We start from the raw sequence: 25,363 nt of genomic DNA, 5'->3' as shown, positions 1-25,363 counted from the left end.
ATATCCAAATAATATATACCATTTATATAATATACTCTGCATTGACATATGATTATTGGTATTAGTTACTTTGTGATTTTGCGGTGATTGCAAGATGAAAGATTGTTAGTAGGTGTGAATTGCATGAAATTTCTCTTAGTGCGGTCGTCCATATATATAAGCTAATTAACTATACTTAGTCAGTTTATTTCTTGCCACATATTTTTTTTTGTTCAAAAGCTAGATTACAGTGACTTCTCAAATCAAATTCTATGTCCAATAATCAGTTCTATTAGATGGGTTTGCAGTGCTATCTTAAATCCAGAGTTATAACAACATAATTACAGAGACATTAGACTTTCATAAAATTTATACGTTCAAATTGTATAATAACTACTTTTCTTCTTTTTTGTATGTTCATAAATGCTACGATTGAAAATCAAATACAAAATTCTGATACAGTATTTCATTCCTCAATATTTATATAATACATAGGTAAAAATATGAATTGTGTTATTGGAATTTTGGAATTTAGCTCATTTTTCTGTGTTTTTCTTTTTTTTTTTTTTTTTTCCTTCTTGTTCACATTTATTGATAGAAAAACAACACAGGCAACACAGGCAACACAGGCTGATGTTTTTCCCTCCAGGAAATGCCTTTGTGGTAGGAAGTTGTTGTGGCAATTTTTTATTTTTTGCACTAGCTGTTATGATACGTCGTTTTTACATATATATAATAATTTTTTTATATTTTAAAATATATTATAAATAAAATAAAATATATAAATCGATACATTATATTGATAAAAAAAAGGCAAAAATAATAATTTATCAATTAATATAAAATTTGAAATTTGAATAAACTAATTATTTTATCATGAAGGCATTTTTGACTTCACAGAATATTAGTACAGCGGTGTCATTAACTGCCGTTTGCTAGTATAAATGGACTTTTCTTTTCATATTAATATAGATATCATAATCTCAAGTGGAGTTTGTGGGTTGAAATGCCGTATCACCAAACTTGATCGGATTCTTAAATTCCCCAATTTCTAACCGCTATGTGACAAGTATGTGACATTTCCGATCCAATTAACAATTTCCGACAACAAATATCCTCTCAGTCAATTTTCTCCTATGGATTTAAGCAAAACAGGAAAGGACCAAAGATTCCAAGGTGATGGTCCTATCGTTAAACTAGGTTAGGTGCAGCAGGAAGTAAAGCATTGTTAGCCATTACAACAACATAAATAAGTTTGTTGGGAAAACTTACGGCTTCATAAAATAGAAATTCAAAGGTTTGATCTATTGTTCATCCAACCAGACAAAACCATAGCTCAAATCTTACAGTGCAATAGACAAACATCAAGCCGTTTATTCTGTTTATTTGCAGCAGGGCTCCAACACTCAAACAAGAAAACTAGACCTTAAGAAGCCACATCCACATGAATGGATAAAAACCAGTGTTCATGTAGATTTCCATGTCGACAACTGAGGAGTCTCAGAAGTATGCCACATTCCGGCTTCAGATGCATATCTTTCACCTTTAACAGCACTTGCTGCAACAATTGATTCAAGTTCGGCTATCTCTTCTCGTGTTAGCTTTACAGCTAAAGCGCCAATATTTTGATTTAGATTCTCGATTTTGGTAGTACCCGGTATTGGGACCACATCGTTGCCTTGATGATGCACCCAGGCTAGAGCTAGTTGTGACGGCGTGCATCCTTTCCGACTTGCCATCTCAGTCACCCGATTGAACAAATTCTGGTTATGCTCCAAATTCTCTGGCTTAAACCTCGGTAAATCCTGTGCAACGTAGAAACTCACATGAAGTTTATGATGATAATCTCACTATATCAAGAATTATAAATGTCAGGCTAGAAGAAAATTGTACGCTCTCACTCACCAGGGAGGTAGTACACTCATTTTTAAAAAATACAGAGTAAAATGGTATTTTATTTTTTTTACAGGGGCTTATGTGAACATTTTGAATAACACGGGGAGGTAATTTTGCAATTTATCCACAAATATGTGAACATGTTTTAGGTCTACGGGGATTTATTATCTGGATAAGTTATCCATCCAGCGATTTTTCACAAGTTCCTTCAAGAAAGGTAACGAGCTCTCAATTTAAATTTAAAATTTTTAACAAATTCCTTCAAGTTTGATCATATTATTTACAAAAATTATTATCACTAACATTCTATAAGCTCTAAAATCTCAGTATAACGGCCTTATTTCGATCTTATAAGAATTTCAAATAAATTTAGCCAATCACCCTCTTAATTTAGATATTCAGAAGAAAAATATAAATATACCTTTCTGGAATCTTGTTCTCCAAAACTTTCAACGACTTTTGGACCGGAACTGAAGAAACCTCGTCCTAGAGGACTGTATGCTACTATACCAATCCCAAGCTCTCTACAATTCCACCAAAGACAACGTTAGTGTATCAATATTATTTACGAACGATAAAAGCTGCAAATATTGCTATAATCATCAGCCAACCTGCAAGTGGGGATTATATCTGCTTCAGCATCTCTAGTCCACAGAGACCACTCCAGTTGTACTGCTGTTATTGGATGAATAGCATGAGCTCTTCTGATCGTTGAAGCAGATGCCTCCGAAAGCCCAATATATTTTATTTTACCTTCTTCCACTAGTTTCTTGAGTTCTCCCACCTTCAACGCACAAACCAAAATAGAGCAGGTAAGAAGCTTGCAATTTCGGTTAGAATGCAGGAAAGTTAAATGTCTATTTTTTGGAACCCAATTTTAATAGGTTAAATGCAATAATTTTTTATGTAAAACTACTGATAAATAAAGAATCCTCAATATAAATTAATGGGCAAGAACACATCCCAAAGCAATATGGTCACCTAACACATGATCAGGCAGTCAACTTCTTTAAAAAATTTAAGACCACCACTCATGATCTCTAAAATTAGTGATTAAAATTAAGGTTCATAAAAAAACTTATGATTATAGATTTGAGTTTCATTGAACATGTGAATGTTTTTTTAATTTTATATGAACTATTTTAATTAATTAATTTATTATTTTTAATTATATTGATTGAATTGATGTTGAACTCATTCTGTCTGTCGAGATGTCGACAGAATCACATAATTATCGTTCCAAGAAAACAAAATATAGACAACCTAAGTAGGATGAAGATACAAAATAAAGAAAGATGGGAGCAGGAATGAGGGGCTAACCGTGACTTCGATGGGCAGTCGGGTGTCAATTCGGTGTTGATAATAGAGATCGATGCAGTCAATATCAAGCCTCTTCAAGCTGGCCTCGCAGGCAGCTCGCACGTAATTAGGGTCACCACATATTTCTCTTTGCCCATCCACAACTCTCACCCCAAATTTTGTGGCCAGCTGCACCTTCTCCCTCATCCCATCCTTCAGAGCCTACGCAAATCCCACAATTCATACAACACAAATCAATTACGGTAACGACAAATTCTAACCCAGATTGGATCCGATCCGATCAGATCTGATTGATCAATTATTCAGCATAAAACCCGAGTCGAGTTTGATCAGATCTGTAAAACCAATTACACAGCAATTGATTTACAGGTAAACAAAAATCAGTGTTATTGGAGAAGTAAACAAGAACCTTGCCGAGGAGGATTTCGTTGGTGTGCGGGCCGTAGATGTCGGAAGTGTCAAGAAATGTGATGCCGGAGTTGATGGCATGGTGGATGACTTTGATCATGTCGGGCTCCGGCTTGGGGGTGCCGTAGAAGGCGGACATGCTCATGCAGCCCAGCCCCTGGGCCGAGACTTCCAGGCCCTGCGAGCCTAGTTTCAGCCTGGGCACAATCACTTTGCCGTGTGCTGCCATTTCTGTGCTGTCAGGTTTTAGTGAGGAATGAGAGTAAGACTGAACGACCAATGTCGCAATGGAGAGCGTAGATATATAGGAAGGATTTGCGGAGAGGGAAACTGAAAACAGCACGTGAAGGTCTTCATTTTGTTGATGTCCTCTGTCGACGTGGTGTTAACGTATGTGATGACGTTTCAACTAAATCACTTAGCTATTGATTTGGGGCTGTGTAAATTACTGTAGTGAGTATTATTCCTATTACATTATTATATTATATAAAAGCACAGGTGACTGAATTATTGGATATTTCTAGCGATTTCTTGCCGACAAACTTTAGTGTTTTGATTGCTATTATATTATTTAGTGCAAAATTACGAATAATAAAGATTTAATGTGATTACAAGTATTCTTTTATTATTTAAAATTATAAATATATTTATTAATTAAAAAATAATTTAAAGTTTTAAATAGTGAAGTGGATATTAATTACTATATTTTACTTCTTATTGAGTGGTTTTAGAAAATAAAAATATCTGAAATAATGAATAATATAAAAAAATATCAAATATATATAAAATTATAATTTATAATTTAAAAGGACATTTTGACCTGTTCACCTTAAAAATTGAAAGGAAACCTAATAGAGGCTAACGGAACGGGCTCATTGTTAGAGGGATGCTAAAATCAGAAGGTATTTGCAATTTTTTCAAACGAAGAGGTATTTATAGCTATGTTAAATTTCAAAAAAAGTAATTGTAATTTATCTTATTATTTATTAAGTTGAGAGTGCAAAAGTAACTGTAAATATTAATATGTGTAATAAAATCAAATTATTGAGGCTCTTATTTAAGGGAGTGTTAATGAGAGCTTTTTCAAAAGTATTATTCAATTTTTTACTCCAAAAGAATACTTTAAGATATTTGAGTTGTCAATTTTTGAAACTCTTTAAAAAATACAGTAGCTTTAAATCAAAAGTTAGAAGTACATCGGGAAAGAACTTCTAGCTGTTTGGTTTTTTTTTAAATAAATTTAATATTTTTTTTAATTATTTTATCTTCGTTATAATAATTTTGATTGTTAAATTTACCCTTTTTTATTTATTTTTTTTTAAATTACACATCTAAAATTGATTTTTTAATTTTCAAATGATTTGAACAATTTATTTTTTTTGGTAAAGATAAATTTCATAAAATAAGAAGTACATGAGTAAAATACAATCATAATTTGAATAATTTAACACTAATAAAAATCATGCTTTCGCAGATTTAATATTTTAGAATTTTGATATTTTATTTGCTACATTATTTGATATTATTCAAATCATATATCATAGGAAAAATATAAATTAAATTTCTGTGATTAATTAATAAAAGAATATTTTTCTTGAGAATCATGCAACTTTGTTTATTTGTGTATGATTGAACAATAAAGTTACTTAGCTGGAGGAATATTGAATCAAACTTTCAATTTTTCTATTTGTGTTCGACTTTTTAATAACATAAATGATGAATATTTATAAAACAAATGTAATATACTAATTTAAATAAAAATTATCACTTTTTGAGAAAAATAATCTATTATTAACAAAAGACAAGTGCAAATATTAGGTCAAAATAGTATCTTTCTAATGCATGTGGACAAAACGATCTTTAATAATTTAAATTTTAGAAGTATTTTTTTTCCAAACACTACCCAATTTAATTTTTTTAATCTATTTTTTATTTTTTTTTACTAATATTACTCACTCTTAATTTTACTATTTATATTTTTTTTTACAAAAATCACTTTTTTAAAAATAAAAATTTTCAAAAATGCTCCGTGAGCGTCACATATATGCAAATATTGAGAGCCTCAATCAGATCTAAATGAAATGAATTTAACAAATTTTTTAGATAAAAATTAAAAGATATTACTATGTAGCCAAAAATAAAAAGTATTAATCTCTATATAGAAAAATTTAAACAGTATTACCTTTTTATCTTTCTTTTGAATATATAAAAACGTGTCAATTAATTCAAAATATATTTTGATAATATTATGGATCTGCCCATGATTGAAACCTGTCAATGTGAGCGAGCATGGAATAGTGGATAAGTCAAAGATGGCTGCTACAACTACTCATGTTTTACACGTTAATATTATCTATTACCCAATAATAGACTGCTGCTAAATTAATATTTGTACACTTATATTAATTAAAATTAAAAAAATTATTACGTAATTTAGGAAACGCGAATAATTTATGTAGGAAGTTTGGGAAAAATAAATTAATCCATTAACTTAATTGTCATTCAATTTTGATCAATTAACTATGATAATTATCACATTTTACACACTAATTTTAAAAAATGCTTCAATTAGCTCCGGTGGCTGATTTGTCCAATTTTGGCCAGTGCCAAAAAATTTGGAGTTTTTTATATGACGTGTCTCTGAAGCCTGATGTGGCAGATGACATGGACTTATTTTTTTTTCAGTAAATATATTTTTTAGTTCACAATTGGGTTTGTGAGTTGAAATGCCGCATCACCAAAATTGGTTGGACTCTTAAATTACCCATTTCTGATCATTATGTGACAAGTACGTGATATTTTCCAATCCAATTAATAATTTCGACAACAAATGTCCTCTGTGTCAATTTTTTCCAATGGATTTAAGCAAAATAGGAAAGGACCAAAGATTCCAAGGTGATGCCATCTCACTAAACTAGGTTAGGTGCCGCAGGAAGTGTTGGCCATTACAACATAAATGAGTTTGTTAGGAAAATTTATGGCTTAATGAAATGTATTTGCAGCAGGGCTCCAACACTCAAACAAGAAAACTAGACCTTAAGAAGCCACATCCAATGAATCATGTAGATTTCCATGTCGACAATGGAGGAGTCTCAGAAGTATGCCACATACCGGCTTCAGATGCATATCTTTCACCTTTAACAGCACTCGTTGAAACAATTGATTCAAGTTCGGCCATCTCTTCTCGTGTTAGCTTTACAGCCAAAGCGCCAATATTTTGATTCAGATTCTCGATTTTGGTAGTACCCGGTATCGGGACCACATCGTTGCCTTGATGATGCACCCAGGCTAGAGCTAGTTGTGATGGTGTGCATCCTTTCCGACTTGCCATCTCAGTCACCCGATTGAACAAATTCTGGTTATGCTCCAAATTTTCTGGCTTAAACCTCGGGAAATTCTGTACAACGTAGAAACTCACATGAAGTTTATGATGATAATCTGACTATATCAAGAATTATAAATGACCGGCTAGAAGAAAATTGTACACTCTCACTCACCAGGGAGGTAGTACGCTCCTTTTTAAAAAATACAAAGGAGTAAAATTGTATTTTATTTTTTACAAGGGCTTATGTGAACATTTTGAATAACACAGGGAGGTAATTTGCAATTTACCCACAAATATATGAACACGTTCTAGGTCCTAGGGATTTTTTATCTGGATAAGATATCAATCCAGCAATTATTCACAAGTTCCTTCAAGAAAAGTAACGAGTTCTCAACTTAAATTTAATATTTTTAACAAATTCCTTCAAGTCTAATCATATTATTTACAAAAATTACTATCACTAACACTTTATAAGCTTTATAATTTTAGTATAACGGCCTTATTTCGATCTTATAAGAATTCAAATTAGTTTAGCCAATCACCCTCTTAATTTAGATATTCAAAAGAAAAATATAAATATACCTTTCTGGCATCTTCTTCTCCAAAAGTTTCAACAACTTTCGGACCGGAACTGAAGAAACCTCGTCCTAGAGGACTGTATGCTACTATGCCAATCCCAAGCTCTCTAAAATTCCACCAAAGACAACGTTAGTGTATCATATTATTTACGAACGATAAAAGCTGCAAATATTGCTATAATCATCAGCCAACCTGCAAGTGGGGATTATATCTGCTTCAACATCTCTAGTCCACAGAGACCACTCCAACTGTACTGCTGTTATTGGATGAATAGCATGAGCTCTTTTGATCGTTGAAGCAGATGCCTCCGAAAGTCCAATATATTTTATTTTACCTTCTTCCACTAGTTTCTTGAGTTCTCCCACCTTCAATGCACAAACCAAAATAGAGCAGGTAAGAAGCTTGCAATTTCGGTTAGAATGCAGGAAAGTTGGTGATAAAATTTGAGTGATAATTTTGATATTGTCCCTAAACATGTTCAATAATTGGTAATTTAATCTTATTATAATAAAATTGTAATGATAAAAGTTAACATTATAGATTATTAATGATTGTAATTGTCACTATCTATATTTTATTATTAAAATTGAGGGATATAGAGTAACCACCTCGATATTCAATGTGTGGAATGACTAAATTAACCCTATAGAGCCTATACCGAAAAAAAAAAATGACAACAGAATCCCTTTTCGCTTTCTTTCTCTCATTTTTTTTCTTTTCTTCCTCTCTCATCTCCATTTATTGTACTTTTACCTCTCCAAATTAATATTATACAATTATTCTGTCATATGTCTTTCAATGGGTAGGTAGTACTCTATTCAAACTTAAATTCAAACTATTAAATATTCATAATAATTAATTTAGACCCTACTCAAATCGGCCTTACTCAAGAATAGATTTGAGCTTTATCGAACATGTGAATATTTGTTTGATTTTACATGAATTATTTTAATTAATTAATTAATTATTTTTAATTATATTGACATATTGATTGAATTGATGTCTAACTCACTCTGTTTGTCGCTATGTTGACGTAATCACATAATTATCGTTCCAAAAAGATAAAAAATAACGAAATATAGTCAACCTAAGTAGGATGAAGATACGAAATAAAGAAAGATTGGAGCAGGAATGAGGGGCTAACCGTGACTTCGATGGGCAGTCGGGTGTCAATTCGGTGTTGATAATAGAGATCGATGCAGTCAATATCAAGCCTCTTCAAACTGGCCTCGCAGGCAGCTCGCACGTAATTAGGGTCACCACGTATTTCTCTTTGCCCATCCACAAATCTCACCCCAAATTTTGTAGCCAGCTGCACCTTCTCCCTCATCCCATCCTTGAGAGCCTACGCAAATCCCACAATTCATACAACACAAATCAATTAACAAATTCTAACCCAGATTCGATTCGATCATATGAGATTTGATTGATTAATTATTCAGCACAAAATTCGAATCGAATTTGATCAGATCTGAAAAACTAATTAGATAGCATATTTATACTTGTCGTGCGATTGACTTACAGTTAAACGAAATCAGTATCATTGGAGAATAAACAAGAACCTTGCCGAGGAGGATTTCGTTGGTGTGCGGGCCGTAGCTGTCGGCAGTGTCAAGAAATGTGATGCCGGAGTTGATGGCATGGTGGATGACTTTGATCATATCGGGCTCCGGCTTGGGGGTGCCGTAGAAGGCGGACATGCTCATGCAGCCCAGCCCCTGGGCCGAGACCTCCAGGCCCTGCGAGCCTAGTTTCAGCCTGGGCACAATCACTTTGCCGTGTGCTGCCATTTCTGTGCTGTCAGGTTGCTAGTGAGTAAGACTGAGCGACCAATGTCGCAATGGAGAGTGTAGTTATATAGGAAGGATTTGCGGAGAGGGAAACGACCAATGTAGTGGACATTATCGGATATTATTGTAGTGGATATAGTACGAGGTGACTAAATTATTGGATATTTCTAGCGGTTTCCCGCCGACAAACTTTAATGTTTTGATTGCTATTGTATTATTTAGTGCAAAATTACGAATAATAAAGGTTTGATGTAATTACAAATATTCTACTGTTGCTTGAAAAATTATAAATATGTATGTAAATTAAAAATTAATTTAAAATTTTTAAACAGTGAAAATATCTAAAATAATATAAAAAAAATTTAAGGTGGATAAAATAAATAATTTATAGAGAATATTAGTTCAGAAGAATATTATAAAAAATATCAAATATATATCAAATTATAATTTATAATTCAAAATGATATTTTGGTCAATTCACCATAAAAATTGAATGAAAACCTAATCGATACTAATGGAACAAGCTCGTTGTTAGACAGATGCTAAAATCAAAGCATATTTATATTTTTTTAAACAATAAGGTATTTGTAGTTATGTCAAATTTTAAAAAAGTAGTTGTAATTTATCTTATTATTTATTAAATTGAGGGTGCTAAATTAACTGTAAATATGGATGTGTAATAAAATCGAATTATTGAGGCTCTTATTTAAGGGAGTGTCAATGAGAGCTTTTCAAAAGTATTATTCAATTTTTACTCCAAAAGAGCACTTTAAGATATTTGAGTTGTCAATTCGGTTTCTAAAAATTTTGAAGAACACACTTTTGAATTCAACAAAATGCATAAAATCCTCTTTTGTTTTAAAAAGTATGCAAAAAATATCCCCTTATTTTCAAAACAGGCAAAAACTCCCTTCTATTTTGTTTTAATCAGCAAAAAACCCTCATATTGTTAGCAACTAACAGGAAGTGAAGGAGACGCGCGTCTGCTGCATTTGGTAGTCATTTTCTGCGGTTTACGTTCATATTTAATGACACTTTGGACTAAAATACCCCTCTATGAGTCTATATAATGTACAAAAGGCTTTTTGACTTGTTTTGTGTTTTCCTTTTGTCATTTCTCACCATAAAAATAAGTATTAAATTTAAATTGAAATATTAAATTACATTTAATTTATTTAATATTAAATATTAAATTAAATTATGTTTAAATTCAAATAATTTTATAATCGTTAATTATTAAATCTAAAATTATTTTTAATTAATTAAAATATATATTTAATTATAATAATATTATTAATTAGCCAAAATATTTAATTATTATAATTATTTAAAATATTTTTAATTAACTAAAATATATTTTATTTTATAATTAAAATTAATTAAAAAAAAAAGAAAAACTACGATGTTGCCCCTTTTTATATCATAGGAAAAATATAAATTAAATTGCAATGATTAATTAATAAAAGAATATTTTTCTTGAGAATCATGCAACTTTATTTATTGTGTATGATTGAACAATAAAGTTACTTAGCTGGAGGAATATTGAATCAAACTTTCAATTTTTCTATTTGTATTCGACTTTTTAATAATATAAAAGATGAATTTTTCTAAAACAAATGTAATATCTAATAAAAATTATCACTTTTTGAGAAAATTAATCTATTATTAACAAAAGACAAGTGTAAATATTAAGCCAAAATAGTATCTTTCTAATGCATGTGGACAAAACGGTTTTTAATAATTTAAATTCTGAAGTATTTTTTTTTCAAACACTAACCAATTTAATTTTTTATTTATTTTATTTTTTACTTTTTTTACGAATATTACTCACTTTTAATTTTACTATGTTTAATTTTTTTTACAAAAATCACTTTTTTAAAAATAAAAATTTTCAATAATTAATGCTCCCTGAGCGTCACATATATGCAAATATTGACCGCCTCAATGAGATTTAATGGAATGAAATTTAACAAATTTTTTACATAAAAATTAAAAAATATTACTATGTAGCCAAAAATAATAAGTATTAATCTCTATATAGAAAAATTTAATCAATATTTTTAGATATCAAGCAATTACAAAGGCAGTGGCAAAAATTGTTTCAATGTACACGACAAGACGATGTAATAAGAACTGTCATATTAGAAACGATTTTTTATTATTATTATTTTGTAAAACTGTTACAAAATAACGACTATATTTTCTAACAACTAGTTTCCAATAATTATTTAAGGCCTTCCAAAGGACGTTACAAAAAAACTTATATATATTCATTTCATTTGTTGTAAAAATTCTTATACTATGATTTTCGTTCATATACATTTGATTAGCTTGTGATTATTACTAGAATTTTGGACCGTCAACTAGTGTTGATCATCACTTAAGTTGGTTGACCAAGTAACAGAGACTAATTTAGTACTTGAATGTGTTTTATTAAATTAATTATAGTACATTTACTTATTTTAGTTTTATGATTTTTTATTACTCTTATATCATATTAATTATATGTATCTTTCTAAATAGTGTACGTATTACTGTAATATTTATAAATACGTAGGTCGTCAAATTAGAAAATTAACTAGATATATATTTTTATGTATGGATACAGTGATATATATATATTGTTACTAGAATTGAGGAGATGAATATATAATAAGAATCTCCCAGGAAGGCAGGTCTGACACCGGAGTTTGAGGATGGGCTTAATACTTTCATAGAATTGGCAAAGAATCAGCATGGACATATATATGGAGACAAAATTAGGTGTTTTTGCCGAAAATGCAAAAACATAAAGTTAAGAACACCCGACGATGTCAGTCATCACTTGTGTATGCGAGGATTTATGTCAAAATATTATAATTGAACTTTGATGCAAGCCGTTACAAATACTTTGTAACGTCTCGCTTAACCGCGATACGCCTAGCCATTATAAAAAAAAAAAGTGTTATAAATTATAAAAACCGTTCTAAAAATCGTTCCAATAAAATGATTTTTTTGTAATACTTGCTTATGGAAAAAAAGGGTCAAGCCGATTGGGTTGATCACTAGAGGCCCAATTCCTTTAGGTCGGGCCTTTTAGATAAATGGTTGAGTAGTTTTGTACTATATAAATTGATAATATTCAAATTAGTTTTTTTCTTTCTCTCTCTGTTTTTTTTCTTTTCTATCTTTTTGTTAACCTCTTTATTTGTTTAATTTTACCTCCCTTACCTCTCATTTCACTTTTCTTATCTAGGTTTTTTTTCCATCTATTTGTTTATTTTTAATTATTTTATCTTATTTTTTATTTCACTTATTCAAAATTAATAAATACTTAGATAATTAAAAAATTGCAACCAAATTTTAATAAATATTTTTAAAACTATGCATAAAGTGCATTTACACTCCTAAATTATAAAATATGACAAAATGGTCCCTCATGATATACAATAATTTTTTTATGATGAAAATACCCTTATTGTTTACACTCTTGAAATATCTTTATTACCAGCATCCTCCTAAATATAATCTGAATTATTATAAATTTTTTTTATTAAAAATAAAGACTACCCAAAATTATAATTTTTATATTGAGTATAGAATCTATATAAACTCCATAAATTTATAATTTTTATATAATTAGTAAAAAATTTATATTATTTTTGTCTGGGTTGTTATATATATTGAACTTTTTTTAAAAATAAATTATCAATATAAATTTAAAATATTATATAGAACATATATATACTTTAAAATATACAAATCTATAATATAATTAATATATAATATTTTATCTTTTTTTAAGTAATGAATTTTTATTATGTGGATATGTAATTGAATAAAAATTTATTTATAAAATATATTTTTTCTATAATATTATATGCATTATGTATTGACACATTTTTACATGTATTTTTAACATAATTAATTGACTTTGTAAAATATATTTGCATATATTGAGCTTATAAATTATAAATATTATTTTAGAAATAAAATGTGAGTAAAATTTTAAATCACTAAAAATAATTTGGAGGAGATATTTTAATAAATCATATTTTAGGAAGTATAATAAAAAAATGTATGGGTATGCGAGAAGGCATTTTTGTCTTATCAATGCTAAATTATTTTGTCAGGGTTGTTTTTGTTACCTTTCATACTTTAGGGGTCTAAACAAAATAAAATGCATAGTTCAGGGGTGAAAAGTGTATTTAATCCTTAAATTTATGATGTAATTATAATAATTTTGTCCAAACCAAATAAAGAAATTAACTTATATTAGTGCCTAAATTCTTATTAATAAAACTAGATCTCACAATTATTATTAGGGAAAATTATTTTTTTTTACAAGTATATCTATTAACTAATTAGTCCTGTAAGTTCGCAAAATGATGACAATAGTCCTGTGGTAATCATGAATTTGTTTTTTGTTTGAAAAATATGATACGGCAGATGAGTTGTATAATATTTTGGGGATTCTAATATTATGTGGCTTTGAACTTGACTTTTAAGCCATGTAGGACATGTTTCGGAGGGAAGAAACTTCCTTTTTCCCTCCAAAACTCATTACGCATGGAGAGTACAACTGAATAAGTGGTCGGACAATTCAACAAAATTTGCAACGTGTATAATTTTCGACATAAATTTTAAAAATTGCTGAAAAATTTAGAAGAAAACCCTAAATCGGACTTAATTTCATCATATTTGCAAACTTATAGGACTAATCAGTTAATGGGCATACTTATAGGACTAAATATAATAGAGGATAAAATTAAATGATGGAAAAAATAATTTTCTCTTATTATTATATCGTCATCCCATGTGATTATAATTACAAATAAAATCTTTGTGATTTGAAAAAGTATATCTGATACTCCTGATGTTTGTTTATGTCTAACAAATTAGATTATTTTATTAACATTTATATTTATCCCTGATTGACCTATTACTGACTTATTGCATGTCAAATAAATCTTTTTCTTACCGACTTCTCACATGCATTAGCGTATGAAAAAATACAAGGATAGTTTGGTCAGAAAATATTTATTTAACCTGAAATAAGTGAGTAATAAATCAGTTGAGAGTAAATTAATATGAATTTTTATTTAATTTTTTTATTAATATAATCAAATTTAATGATTTTAACTAATGAGAAATATTCTTATTAAACAAAAATAAACGTAAAAAATACTAAATATAAATTTTCAAATTACTAGAGGTTTGCATGTAATTACATTAAATTTGAAAAGAAGGGATTATTTATCCCTTATTATAATATCAATATGATAAGATTTGTTGTAAAATTGGGGTTGATTTGGGAGCAGATTCACCTAAATTAATTTCTAAAAGGGTTGTGTTGAATCCAATTAATTCAATAAACATTATATGTGTGTAAATAAATTTTGTACTTATGTACAACTATATATACACCACCAACAATAAGAGCCGCCCTCATTCTTCCTCACACATAAAACGTGAGAGCAGTGGGTGTGTCAAGAAAATCCGTGTGTGAAAAGGAGGGAGCTATGAAGGGGAGTTTCTCTGCAGAGACGCGAGTGGGGAGGGAAGGGGTGACAGTGACTCTCGACGATTTGAAGGAGAAAATGGCAAATTTTGCAGAAGAAAGAGATTGGGATCAGTTCCACAGCCCCAGAAATCTACTTTTAGCCCTGGTTCTTACCATCTCCTGCTCTCTGCCGCCATTAAAATTCTTCCCATTTCGTGCTTTTTTCACCCCTTTTGTGTGTGTGAGAGTGTGTGTTTGTTTCTGTTTATCTGGGTTTTCGTTTCATGTGAAAATGTGGGTTTCAGCGTGGGCCAAAAACCCTTGAGAAATTATCTTTTTCTCTGTAATTAGATGATCAACTTTGCAAGCATCATGAACTGATTTCTGCTGTTTGTGGTTTCTCCTTTAGTGGCGGGTGAAGGTGTTTCCCATTTGTTTTCCTGTTTAAGTACCAGCAAGAAATAACACGCGGTCGCTTCTTTAGTATCTGTCTCATACCATGCACATACAAATAAAGGACTTATGTATTTGGTTTCTTTCTGTGTAATCTTTTTCCTCGGTTTTATGATGATCTGTTGTTTCATTTCGATTTTTGATCCTCTTTTGCAAGTTTTCCACTCCTTTAGCCCTTACCCATTATGCATATTGGATAAAGATTCAGTCTTCCCAATCATTTCCTAACTTTTGCAGCAAGAAATTTGTTTTTTTGAGGGTGGGTGGGTGGGTGGTGGGGTTGGGGGAGGGGAGCATATTGTCTTTCTTTTGTGGTGAAGTTTGATATAGTACTAGAGCTGGGACAGTTTTCTTGCCTGGTCATAGATTGCTCCTCTTCGTGCAAATTCTGAAGATACAAGATAAGTATTATAGTTTTGTTTAGTTGCCCATAAGAAGACAACTTTTGTTGAATTTGTTTTTCAAGGTATAATTAACATTTGATGAAATGTGAAGGGCATAACTAAAAAGGATAGTTGGAAAGCCCTTTATCATGTTCAGCTCTCTATGTACCTAGACTGAGATGGTGAGTAAAAGATAGAGATAAGTGAGTGTTTTAAGAATATTTGGTATGTTTAGTCTTGTATTATAATATAATAAGTTAAAATATATTAAACTGTATGTTCTGGAAAAAAGAATATATGCAAACATTTAGAATATCTTTTGTTACCTTTTATACAGCAAAAAGATAAAACCAAAGAAAGACAGTGTATTTTGTCATTTTATTATGTTTCCTAGAATATAATTATACCACTGCAGTCAGAAAACACTGTCTGAAGTAACATCATGACAGCATCAGAAAGGCCACATTAAAGTTCCCATTCAGCCACACAAGAATCAACTTTTACTTCATTTTTTTAGCCAAAGTGGCACCACTATCGCTATTTGAGTCTTTTTATGCACTTGCTTTCTTCTAGTATTATCCCATTTTTTAATTGCATGCTTTGTTGATTCTGTCAGGTGGGTGAAGTGGGAGAGTTGTCTGAGATTTTCCAGTGGAAAGGTGAGGTCCCAAGAGGCCTCCCTGATTGGCAAGAACAAGAGAAGCTGCACTTGGGTGAGGAGCTTTCTGATGTTTTGCTTTACCTTATTAGGTTGTCTGATGTTTGTGGTATTGATCTTGGGAAAGCTGCTCTTAGAAAGCTGGAACTCAATGCCCAAAAATACCCAGTTCACCTTTGCAAGGGCTCGTCTCAAAAGTATTATCAGATTCATAACAGCAAGGATGATGTACCTCAGAACGGTGTCTAGATATTGTTCATGAAAATGTTCTTTGAAAGGCTTTCTCCTTTGTTGTAATTGGCTGTTGTGTTTTTGTTGGATATTGATTTCAAGTGATAGTTGAGGTGGTTGGCTTTTGGGGGCTACCTCACTTTTATATCTTGTCATGCCTCTTTGTTCCTTTGGTTCTATGGCAATTACTATTCAAGAAATCATTGGTTGGAATTAAAGTGTAGATTGTGTTGTGGTAGAGAAGTGAAGGACAAACTTTGATGCATGAGGTGGGGCATATGTTGTTATGTGTACTGTGCTCATATTACAAGAGTGATGCATAAGGTAGGAATTTTCTTTGGCCTGTACAATGGGGTTCAAGCTAGAGGGGGGCAGCCGAGTCTGAGCCTCGGGTTGAAGCTTGACTCGAACTCCAATTCAGTGAGCTCACAAGCTGGCTATCGAGCTTTTCTTTTTTTTTTTTTTAAAAAAAAATATTTTTTATATATATTTTATTTGAAGGTTTTAAGTATATACCTATATATTTAATATTATATCAAATTCATATTTAAAATTCACCCTATGTTGTAATTATTAATCAATATTATATATTTTAATTTTGAGTAATTACAACTATTTTTTTTTAGGTTTGACATAATTAAAAAACCCCATTATTGTTTGGAAAATTGCAAATACTTCTGATTTTAATGTCTGTCTAATAATGAGTCCATTCTGTTAGGTTTTCATTCAATTTTTGTTGTGAACCGATCAAAATATCATTTTGAATTATAAATTATAATTTTATATATATTAAAAAATTATGAACTAATAATTTCTCTAGATTATTTATTTTTTACATTTTTTAAATATATATTTTTTATTTTTTAAAAGTAATTCAACAAGGATAAATTAGTAATGTCCACTTCACAGTCTTGGAGCTATATAATTATTTTGCATTTGAGAGGGGTATTTGTAATTTTTCAAGCAACGAGGGGGTATTCATAATTATGTGAACCCTCAGGGGAGAAAGTTAGATAATAATAAAATATGATATTTTTATTTATATTATTTAATATTTTTTTGAAATAAACTTAATTAACATTTTAATAAGTTTTGATAATATTTTTGTAAATAATTATTTAATATGATGCATATGAATTTTATTGTTATAGTTTAATATCAATTGTAATCTCTTATACTTTTGTAAATTAACAAGTTCTAATAATTAACATATAAATTTTTTGTATTTATTGTGAGTATGTATACCAAGATACATAATATGCAATTTATTTTACTAGTTACAAACTTATATTGCAATTTGGTGATTCTCATAAATTAATCTGAAGATAATAATAATGATGATGGTTGAATAAGTTTAATTATTTCAGTTGTTATTGCATTATATCAACACATATATAAAATGAGGTAAATTACTGTTTAGTTTAAAAAATTCTTCTTTTATTTTTCTATAATTAAAAGAAATAAAAAACTTAAATTGTCATTATCATATTTTAAAAATATATGTTTATGACTATTCTCATTTTACTTTTAGAAAATAATTTATATATTTATTTTGTTAAAAATTAATATATAATATAATTCAATTAAAAAAAAAAAACTCTATCTGGACAAATATAGATTTTTAAATTTGATAAATATATAACTATAAATTATGTGCAGACATTTAAATAATTTGATGTATATTTTCTATACTTATGTTATTACTAAACAATATTAGATATATAATAAAAATATTTTAAAGCCCTATAATCGTAACATGCTCACATTAAAACATTGTAACATATGTCTGGATGAGTTCGAAATTAGGCTCGAGTTCAAGCTCGGCTCGATAGGGAATGAGATCATGAGCTCGAGCTGATTCCTTGCATGTGGTTTAAGCTTCAACTCTAGCTCGAACCTCTTTCTTATAAACTCATCGAAAAATTATTCGTTGATTTTTTGGTTTAAGTTTCTCACAATTGTAAATATATTTTTGTTAGATCGAAAAATAGTAAATTATTCATTTGAATTTTTTAATGTCTTATAATGTTTGCTGGAGAAGTGTATAAATACAAATTATAGTAAAGTGTTTTGATAAATAAAAATAAAAAAATAATTTAAAACACACCAAGAAACGCTAGTGAAATATCAAGAATTGCACCATACTTACCACACATATAGAGCATTATTGTTGTTCTCCTAATAAGAGGGTGTTTGGTTAAGCTTATAAGATTTTCAAAATATCTTATAAGATATTAAATTTATAAGTTTCATTAAAGTATTTGCTAATTTTTTAAAGAGATGTTTTGGATCTTATAAGTTTTTTAAACAAAAAAAGTTAACTTCTCTAACTTCTTTTATAACATCTTATAAGTTATATAAAATTAATATATCATAAGATAAAAATATCCGTATTTATATATTCACATACACACCCACACACATTCTCCTCTCGCTCTCTCTCTCTCTCTCTCTCTCTCTCTCACACTCACACACACACTCTATCTCTCTGATATTTAAAGAATATTTTTTGCTATTTTATTTTTTTAACGTTCGAAAAAGAGAAAATATTTTATTATTTAATAATAATTACTATATTTAAATAAAAATAAGATTGGTATTGATATTATATTTATTGAAAAATATAAGTTTAAAATATTATAAATTCTAGGACTAAAAATAATCATTGTATTAACAAAAAGAAAATCAATTATATATTTATATTAATATTCGACTAGTATGAATATACATATATATTATTATTCAAAAGTTTAGGCAATAATTCTGATGCGTGTTTTAGCATGGGTCCGATGGACTTGAATTTGAGCGATGGGCTTGGATTGACTAAGAAAGAATTCAAGAGAAAAGGAGCTGCAAAATAAAATGTTAGCACTCCGATATGCAAGTTGGTACTTCATTTGAAGAATAATAATTCGAAATAATAAAGTGTGTTAAGAGAATAAAGCGTGATGATGGAAAAAGAGAAGTAAAATCGAGTTTGACAGTGCAATATAAGTGCAGTAGAATAATAGCCAAATCTCCACCGGTTGAAGGTGTCCCCCCACTTGGGGATAGACTCTGAATTTACAGAGGATTGTTCTCCTTCGCTAGGGAATTGATTGTGCCTCCTATTCCTGAGGTGGACGGATAAAGTTAGTTGAGAAAAGACATGATCAGGTTTATCTTTTACTAATTTTACTGTTAGGGTCGCCATTTGGGTGAGGAAGAGAATCCATATCTGAGGAGGACTCCTGGACCCTAGGGAGTCTCATTGACTCAAGAGTCCAAGTTCTTGAGGGAACCTCCCACACCACGCGTATTCCATGCTGGTGGAAGGGCGTACATGCAGGTTTCTAGTGTATGCCACGTAGGCTTCAGATAGGGATGTGCGCGTGGAGGCTGGGCCGGTTGTTAGTATTTAGGCCACAATATTAGGCTACGTTAAGCAGGCTTCCTCCACACGTGCGATCGTACTTATGGAAGGAGGTCTTTGGGCCCCCTCGCTCATTTTTGGCCTCAATTTTTTGGGCCACACCCATCAAATTCATTATTTTTTTATGTTAAAATTATCTATTAAATTTTTTATTTAGAATTAAACTAAAGTGCACTATTTATAAAGGTGTTTTAATTTTTTTAAAGCAAAATATGTCAAGAAATAACAACTTATTTGATCATAATGATATTATATCCATTTTAATTATTTTACCAATAAAATATTTTATTATGTCAAACACCCTAACATCTTACAAGTTTTTCATATTTATAAGCTTTAACACTTATTTTATCCAAACACTTTCATAGCTTATTTTTATAATAAAATCCTACACCTTATAAACTCCTAAAATATCTTATAAGATGTAGGAGCTTATAAGATGTTTTAAAAAGTTATAGCAAACATCCTCAAATCTCCACTCTCATTCTTAGATTAATTTATAGGAATTACTAAATTTTGACACAAATTTATAATTAATAAAATAAATTGCACAAAATGCATAGTATGTATCCTGATATAAATATAAAATTCAAAAATAGATAAAAAAAATCATAAGTGAATTTCTTGTCAATTTAAAAAAGTATAATGTAATACAAATATATATTAAAATATAGCATAAAGTTTATATATATCATATTAAATAATAATTTTAATTACAAAAAAATGTTTTGATTTACTAAGTCGTTGATTAAGTTATTTTTGCATAAAAATTAAATGTATAAATAAAAGTACCATAATTTATTATTATTCAAAATAAAATGTATGATATTGATTAATAATTATAATATATGGTCAATTTTGATTATAAAATTAATCAAATATTAAATATATACAAACATTCAAAAATAAAAATATATAAAAAATACAAAAAAAATAGAAAAAGCTCGCGAGCTAGTGCACAGAACAATTGAGCTGGAGTTGGACTCGAGCTCAAAATGGAGCCTCGCGAGCCGGCTCGATTCATTTACCACCCATAATCCTCCTACCTACACAATAAATAAAAGCAAATTCTCTATAATTAATACCAAATCTTTTTATTATTAATTTATTCTCCGTATTGGTAGAGCCAGATTTCATAAATAACTCATTTATTCCGCAGCTTATGTTGGAGTTGGTAAGTTGGTGGCGCAAGAGATCTAGAGAAGCGTGCCTGCCTTGTGCACATGCATTCAATTCTCACTCATCATAGACTCCGTAACTGTCTCTCTGCAAATTCTGCCCACAAACCCTCTAATTCTCCTCTCTAGGAGAAATGGGCCATTTCGTATCTGTCATATCTTATGAGTAGTGGGGGTTGAGGGGGAAGGAGGTGGGTGGTGGAGGCCGGGTGGGCGGGGGTTGGGTTTGATTTATTTTTAATAATATAATATATTTTTTGTATATTATATATAATTATATATAAAAATTATTTAAAATCATAAAAAGAGAGCGTGTATTACATCTTCTTCTTTAAGGAGATATTTTATTTCATTTTAAAAAATATAAAGAAACATTTTACTATTATTTTACAAAAAGATTATGTACATATTCAATATTACATAGAGGTACTGCATTTCTGGTTACTATATTTCAATTTTGATAATTAAATTTTTTTATAAATAGATTAATTAATGAGTGCATAATTCTTAATCCAGGACTAGCTACACACAATTATCCGTAATTCAAAAAGGTAGAAAAGATTGAAGCAACTTTTTTTGTTCAGTGTCTTAAGAATGAGATTATCAGTTCAGTTGATTATTTATATTATATAAAAAGAAAAGGCACTTTTCTCTAAAAATTGGCAATTATGACACCCAATGTTTATTTTGTTATTATGTCAATAATACCCCTAAGTTAATTTTTATTTTTTTCTTTTTTGCTTTCTTTCTTCTTTTTTTTTTTTAGAAAAATGATATATCAATTTATATATAGTTTTTCTTATTCATAATATATTTTAAAACGTAAGATATGTATGCAAGGACAACGTATCGTGACCGTTAGTTTTATAAAAAGAAGAGAGTTTGAGTATTTTGACATAATTTCAGAAGGTGTCAACGTTATTTACCGTAACATTTTTATTGTAACTTTTTTATTTGTCCACGTATCAGGTGTGCGTGAACTGTCACTGATTAATAAAGGGCAGTGGTCACTCAAGTTATGATGTGATTAATTGTAATATTATAAAGGGTTTATTATACATAGACTCCTTTAAAAATGTGAATTACACTTTTACTTTAAAAAGTTTTAAAATTATACTTACACTCCTTCAAAAATTCATTGTCTACACATAACCTTTTTTATTTATTAGGGTTTAGAGGAAAAATGCTGAAGTTAGCAAGATACTAACAAAAGTTTTCGATTTTACCCCTCATTTAACAATTTTGGATAATAATTTTGTACTTATAAAGAAAAAATGTAATGACGGTAACCTCACTGCATATATACTTCGAAAGTTCTATAAAAAAATAATTAAAAAAAACTCACTCCATATATAGATATTAATTACATTTATTTCTTTATAGGTACAAATCTATCCATAAAAATGTTAATTTATTATAATATTTTTTGCAAATATCAATATTTTTCATCCAAATCCTAACAAAAGAGTTCATGTACAAGTAGAGAATTTTCGAAGGAAGTGTAAGTATATTTTTAATTTTTTTTGAAAAAAAAAATAATTTTGCATTTTAAATCAGAATTTACGTATAATTAACCATATTATAAATTTAAAAGATGAAGGAAATCAAAAGTCAAAAACTAGTTTTTTTTCTTTTTTTCTTCTGGTATCAGAGGCTTTTTGCTAGAGCCCCTCCCCATTTGTTTTTAAACTTATCAACACTGTAAACCCTGGATCCTAAAAACCCTAGCTTCATGATCCATGTTTCCCCCTGACAGGCTTAATACACACATTATCGGCGACCCCTTCTATCACAATTAATCGCTCACCTGCTGCACTACTCCCTTTTTACTGTGCCTTCAATGCTTTTCTTTTATTCTTCTCCTGCGTATCAGACTTTTTCTTAGGTTTCTATATTCTATTTTTGTTTCTTTCTCTCTTCATCTTGCGATTTTTCTCTGCACAGTTGTTGAATCTGCGTGCTATTGTCTATGTTAGGGTTTAATGCAATTCATTCGTCCGATATTGTAAATGAGTAAATTATACTACAAAAAAATAAGACATATATTATAAATAATAGGGCAAATTGCAATTTTCGTCCAGTTTCTTAGGGGTAGTGGCATTTGCAGTCCAGGTCTTTATCAAAATAGTATTGTGGAACAATAATTAAAAAAAGTTGGCAATTTTAGGACAAATTACCCTAAATCAGCCGGAATTGAGCACGAGGGAGGCACGTGAGCTGTTGAAAATTGGGGGAAGCTGACGTGGCCGGTGAAACTGCAAGGTGTAAAAAAAAAAATCGGAGAACATGACGTGGCAAGCTGACGTGGAAAAAAAGGCCACGTCAGCTTGCCAACGTGGACATTGTTTTAACCACCAAGACCACATTGTTTCAGGAACAACGAACTCATCCTTCGAATAATCCGGCACCAGCTCAACCCTCCTCCCACCCCTAATCTCAAACACGATTTCCTCAGATTTCTCGATAAATCATCAGTCTTTGCTCGCGCCTCAGAACATGCAAAAATGAAATAGCTGAACGAAGCTGACGCAGTGATTAGTAATAAATAGACGTGTTTGGGCAGAGTTACGGAAAACGAGTCTTCCTCGCCAGTGAATACGAAGTGAGAAGGCAAGAGAAAAAACGGATTCCGGTTAAAATTAAAGAAATTGCTGCTCCCATCATCCCCGCCGCCGCCGCCGCTGTTGTTGTTACTGTTGTTGTCACGAGAAGGAGCTGAGTAATTGAGGGGCGTGAAGTGGGAAACGCGATTGTGTTTATGAGCGTGGACGTTAAGAACTAAGCGTTTGTCCGCGCGGCGGCGGCGGAAGGGGGAGGCGCCCAGAACACTTCCGGTGGGGGACGGCGGGAAGGAGGGCAAAGGAGGTTGGTGAGGAATGGAGAAGGGGTTGCAGGCGGAGCAACCCATAACGGCGGCGCGTGTAAGGAAATCAGTTGTGGCGCCTTTCCAAATTCTAGTTCAGAAATCTTGTTGGCAAGCTGACGTGGCCTTTTTTTTCCACGTCAGCTTGCCACGTCATGTTCTCCGATTTTTTTTTTTACACCTTGCAGTTTCACCGGCCACGTCAGCTTCCCCCAATTTTCAACAGCTCACGTGCCTCCCTCGTGCTCAATTCCGGCTGATTTAGGGTATTTGTCCTAAAATTGCCAACTTTTTTTAATTATTGTTCCACAATACTATTTTGATAAAGACCTGGACTGCAAATGCCACTACCCCTAAGAAACTGGACGAAAATTGCAATTTGCCCTAAATAATATTGCAATTCCGTAGCTAATGAGATGGACTAACATTGAATATTCCGTTAGCAAATTGTGTATTAAAATTATTCAAAAAAATAAGATATGTAGGGAACAAAATAGCTACAAATATTGCAAAAAAGTGTACGTACATTAGTTGATTTTTTAGTGCTTACACTTTTGTTGCCAATCTCCATTGCTAGTGCAACAAATTAGCTACAAAGTTTTGCTTAGGGAATAATTTAAAAATAAAAATTATGGAGTATTTTATTTACAGAGTGAACTGCGGAATGATCGTAATTCTGCAAATAAAATTTGCTAGGAAGTCTCATTTGCAATGGAAACCAAAATGAGTACGAACGTTCTGCCGTTATAGTAAAGAATATAGCTGCAAAAATTTTATTTTTTTAGTAACGACACTGCTACAAAATTTTGGTGGAAAAAATTATTACATAATTCAAGTAGCTATGGCATTAAAAATTAGTTGCTACAAAATTTTCCTTTCTATTGTGACAATATTGGCTACAAATTTTTTGTTATTAGGTGTGATACTATGTCTTACATGGATTATCAACTAATAAGATAAACAATATATAAATATTGGGCAAAAAACTAAAGTGCATCAATTGAATGCTTTTCCATGAGTTGTTAATAATTGAATTTCAGAATGCACTCAAATGGGTTTGGAGGCGATTCTCGCCATCCAACAGGCTTGCGACCCAAAGGCGTGACAAATGATATTAGAGTGAATCATCTGACAGAGTCGAGAACTAAGTGCAATAAGAGACCAAGTGTTAGATATTTGCAACGAATATTTCGTCATTACTGCAACAAATAGCCATGAAAACTAAAATACAGAGACGTGAATTACTATTTTTTTTTTAAATGAAAAGATATAAGTTGCTCATTTACTATATAACAGATAAATTACTTATATTTTTCCCGTTATATATTATGATCTATTTTGTTTGTTTGGAGTTTTAGGATCAGGATATATAGGATATATATCATGGACAGAGAATTGGAGAGGTT

General features: G+C 30.4%; 3 protein-coding genes across 3 annotated transcripts; 1 reads left to right on the top strand and 2 right to left on the bottom strand.

Moving 5' to 3' along the window:
• Positions 1-1,233: 1,233 nt before the first annotated feature.
• On the bottom strand, positions 1,234-3,910 carry LOC148787563 (auxin-induced protein PCNT115-like). Its single transcript, XM_088882460.1, has 5 exons — positions 3,605-3,910; positions 3,196-3,396; positions 2,487-2,659; positions 2,297-2,399; positions 1,234-1,784 (listed from the first exon to the last, which is right to left on the bottom strand). Exons 1-5 carry the CDS (start codon positions 3,830-3,832, stop codon positions 1,446-1,448), a joined length of 1,044 nt encoding a protein of 347 aa, XP_088738586.1. The 5' UTR covers positions 3,833-3,910; the 3' UTR covers positions 1,234-1,445.
• A 2,491-nt stretch (positions 3,911-6,401) lies between these two features.
• LOC105166478 (auxin-induced protein PCNT115-like) lies at positions 6,402-9,390 on the bottom strand. Its single transcript, XM_088882461.1, has 5 exons — positions 9,070-9,390; positions 8,652-8,852; positions 7,700-7,872; positions 7,511-7,613; positions 6,402-7,000 (listed from the first exon to the last, which is right to left on the bottom strand). Exons 1-5 carry the CDS (start codon positions 9,295-9,297, stop codon positions 6,662-6,664), a joined length of 1,044 nt encoding a protein of 347 aa, XP_088738587.1. The 5' UTR covers positions 9,298-9,390; the 3' UTR covers positions 6,402-6,661.
• Positions 9,391-14,705: 5,315 nt separating this feature from the next.
• LOC105166477 (uncharacterized) lies at positions 14,706-16,651 on the top strand. The gene is made up of 2 exons (XM_011085847.3): positions 14,706-14,945; positions 16,232-16,651. The coding sequence occupies exons 1-2, from the start codon at positions 14,799-14,801 to the stop codon at positions 16,520-16,522; spliced, it is 438 nt and encodes a 145-aa protein (XP_011084149.1). The 5' UTR covers positions 14,706-14,798; the 3' UTR covers positions 16,523-16,651.
• The last annotated feature ends 8,712 nt before the right edge of the window (positions 16,652-25,363 follow it).

This window comes from Sesamum indicum, linkage group LG7, assembly GCF_026168435.1.
Source record: "Sesamum indicum cultivar Baizhima isolate 11 linkage group LG7, ASM2616843v1, whole genome shotgun sequence".
Lineage (NCBI taxonomy): Eukaryota > Viridiplantae > Streptophyta > Magnoliopsida > Lamiales > Pedaliaceae > Sesamum > Sesamum indicum.
The sequence above is the reverse complement of the archived record's forward strand: the minus strand, read 5'-3'. Positions and strand labels throughout refer to the sequence as shown.

Bases quoted from the DNA above. Each gene is read 5' to 3' on its own strand.
- LOC148787563 (XM_088882460.1), bottom strand. From the start codon at position 3,832: ATGGCAGCACACGGCAAAGTGATTGTGCCCAGGCTGAAACTAGGCTCG. The intron at 2,660-3,195 runs GTTAGCCCCTCA...TGTGCGTTGAAG, and splicing joins GACTGCCCATCGAAGTCACG to GTGGGAGAACTCAAGAAACT. The intron at 2,400-2,486 runs GTTGGCTGATGA...GTGGAATTGTAG, and splicing joins GATATAATCCCCACTTGCAG to AGAGCTTGGGATTGGTATAG.
- LOC105166478 (XM_088882461.1), bottom strand. From the start codon at position 9,297: ATGGCAGCACACGGCAAAGTGATTGTGCCCAGGCTGAAACTAGGCTCG. The intron at 7,614-7,699 runs GTTGGCTGATGA...GTGGAATTTTAG, and splicing joins GATATAATCCCCACTTGCAG to AGAGCTTGGGATTGGCATAG. The intron at 7,001-7,510 runs GTATATTTATAT...TACGTTGTACAG, and splicing joins GAGAAGAAGATGCCAGAAAG to AATTTCCCGAGGTTTAAGCC.
- LOC105166477 (XM_011085847.3), top strand. From the start codon at position 14,799: ATGAAGGGGAGTTTCTCTGCAGAGACGCGAGTGGGGAGGGAAGGGGTG. The intron at 14,946-16,231 runs GTTCTTACCATC...TGATTCTGTCAG, and splicing joins GAAATCTACTTTTAGCCCTG to GTGGGTGAAGTGGGAGAGTT.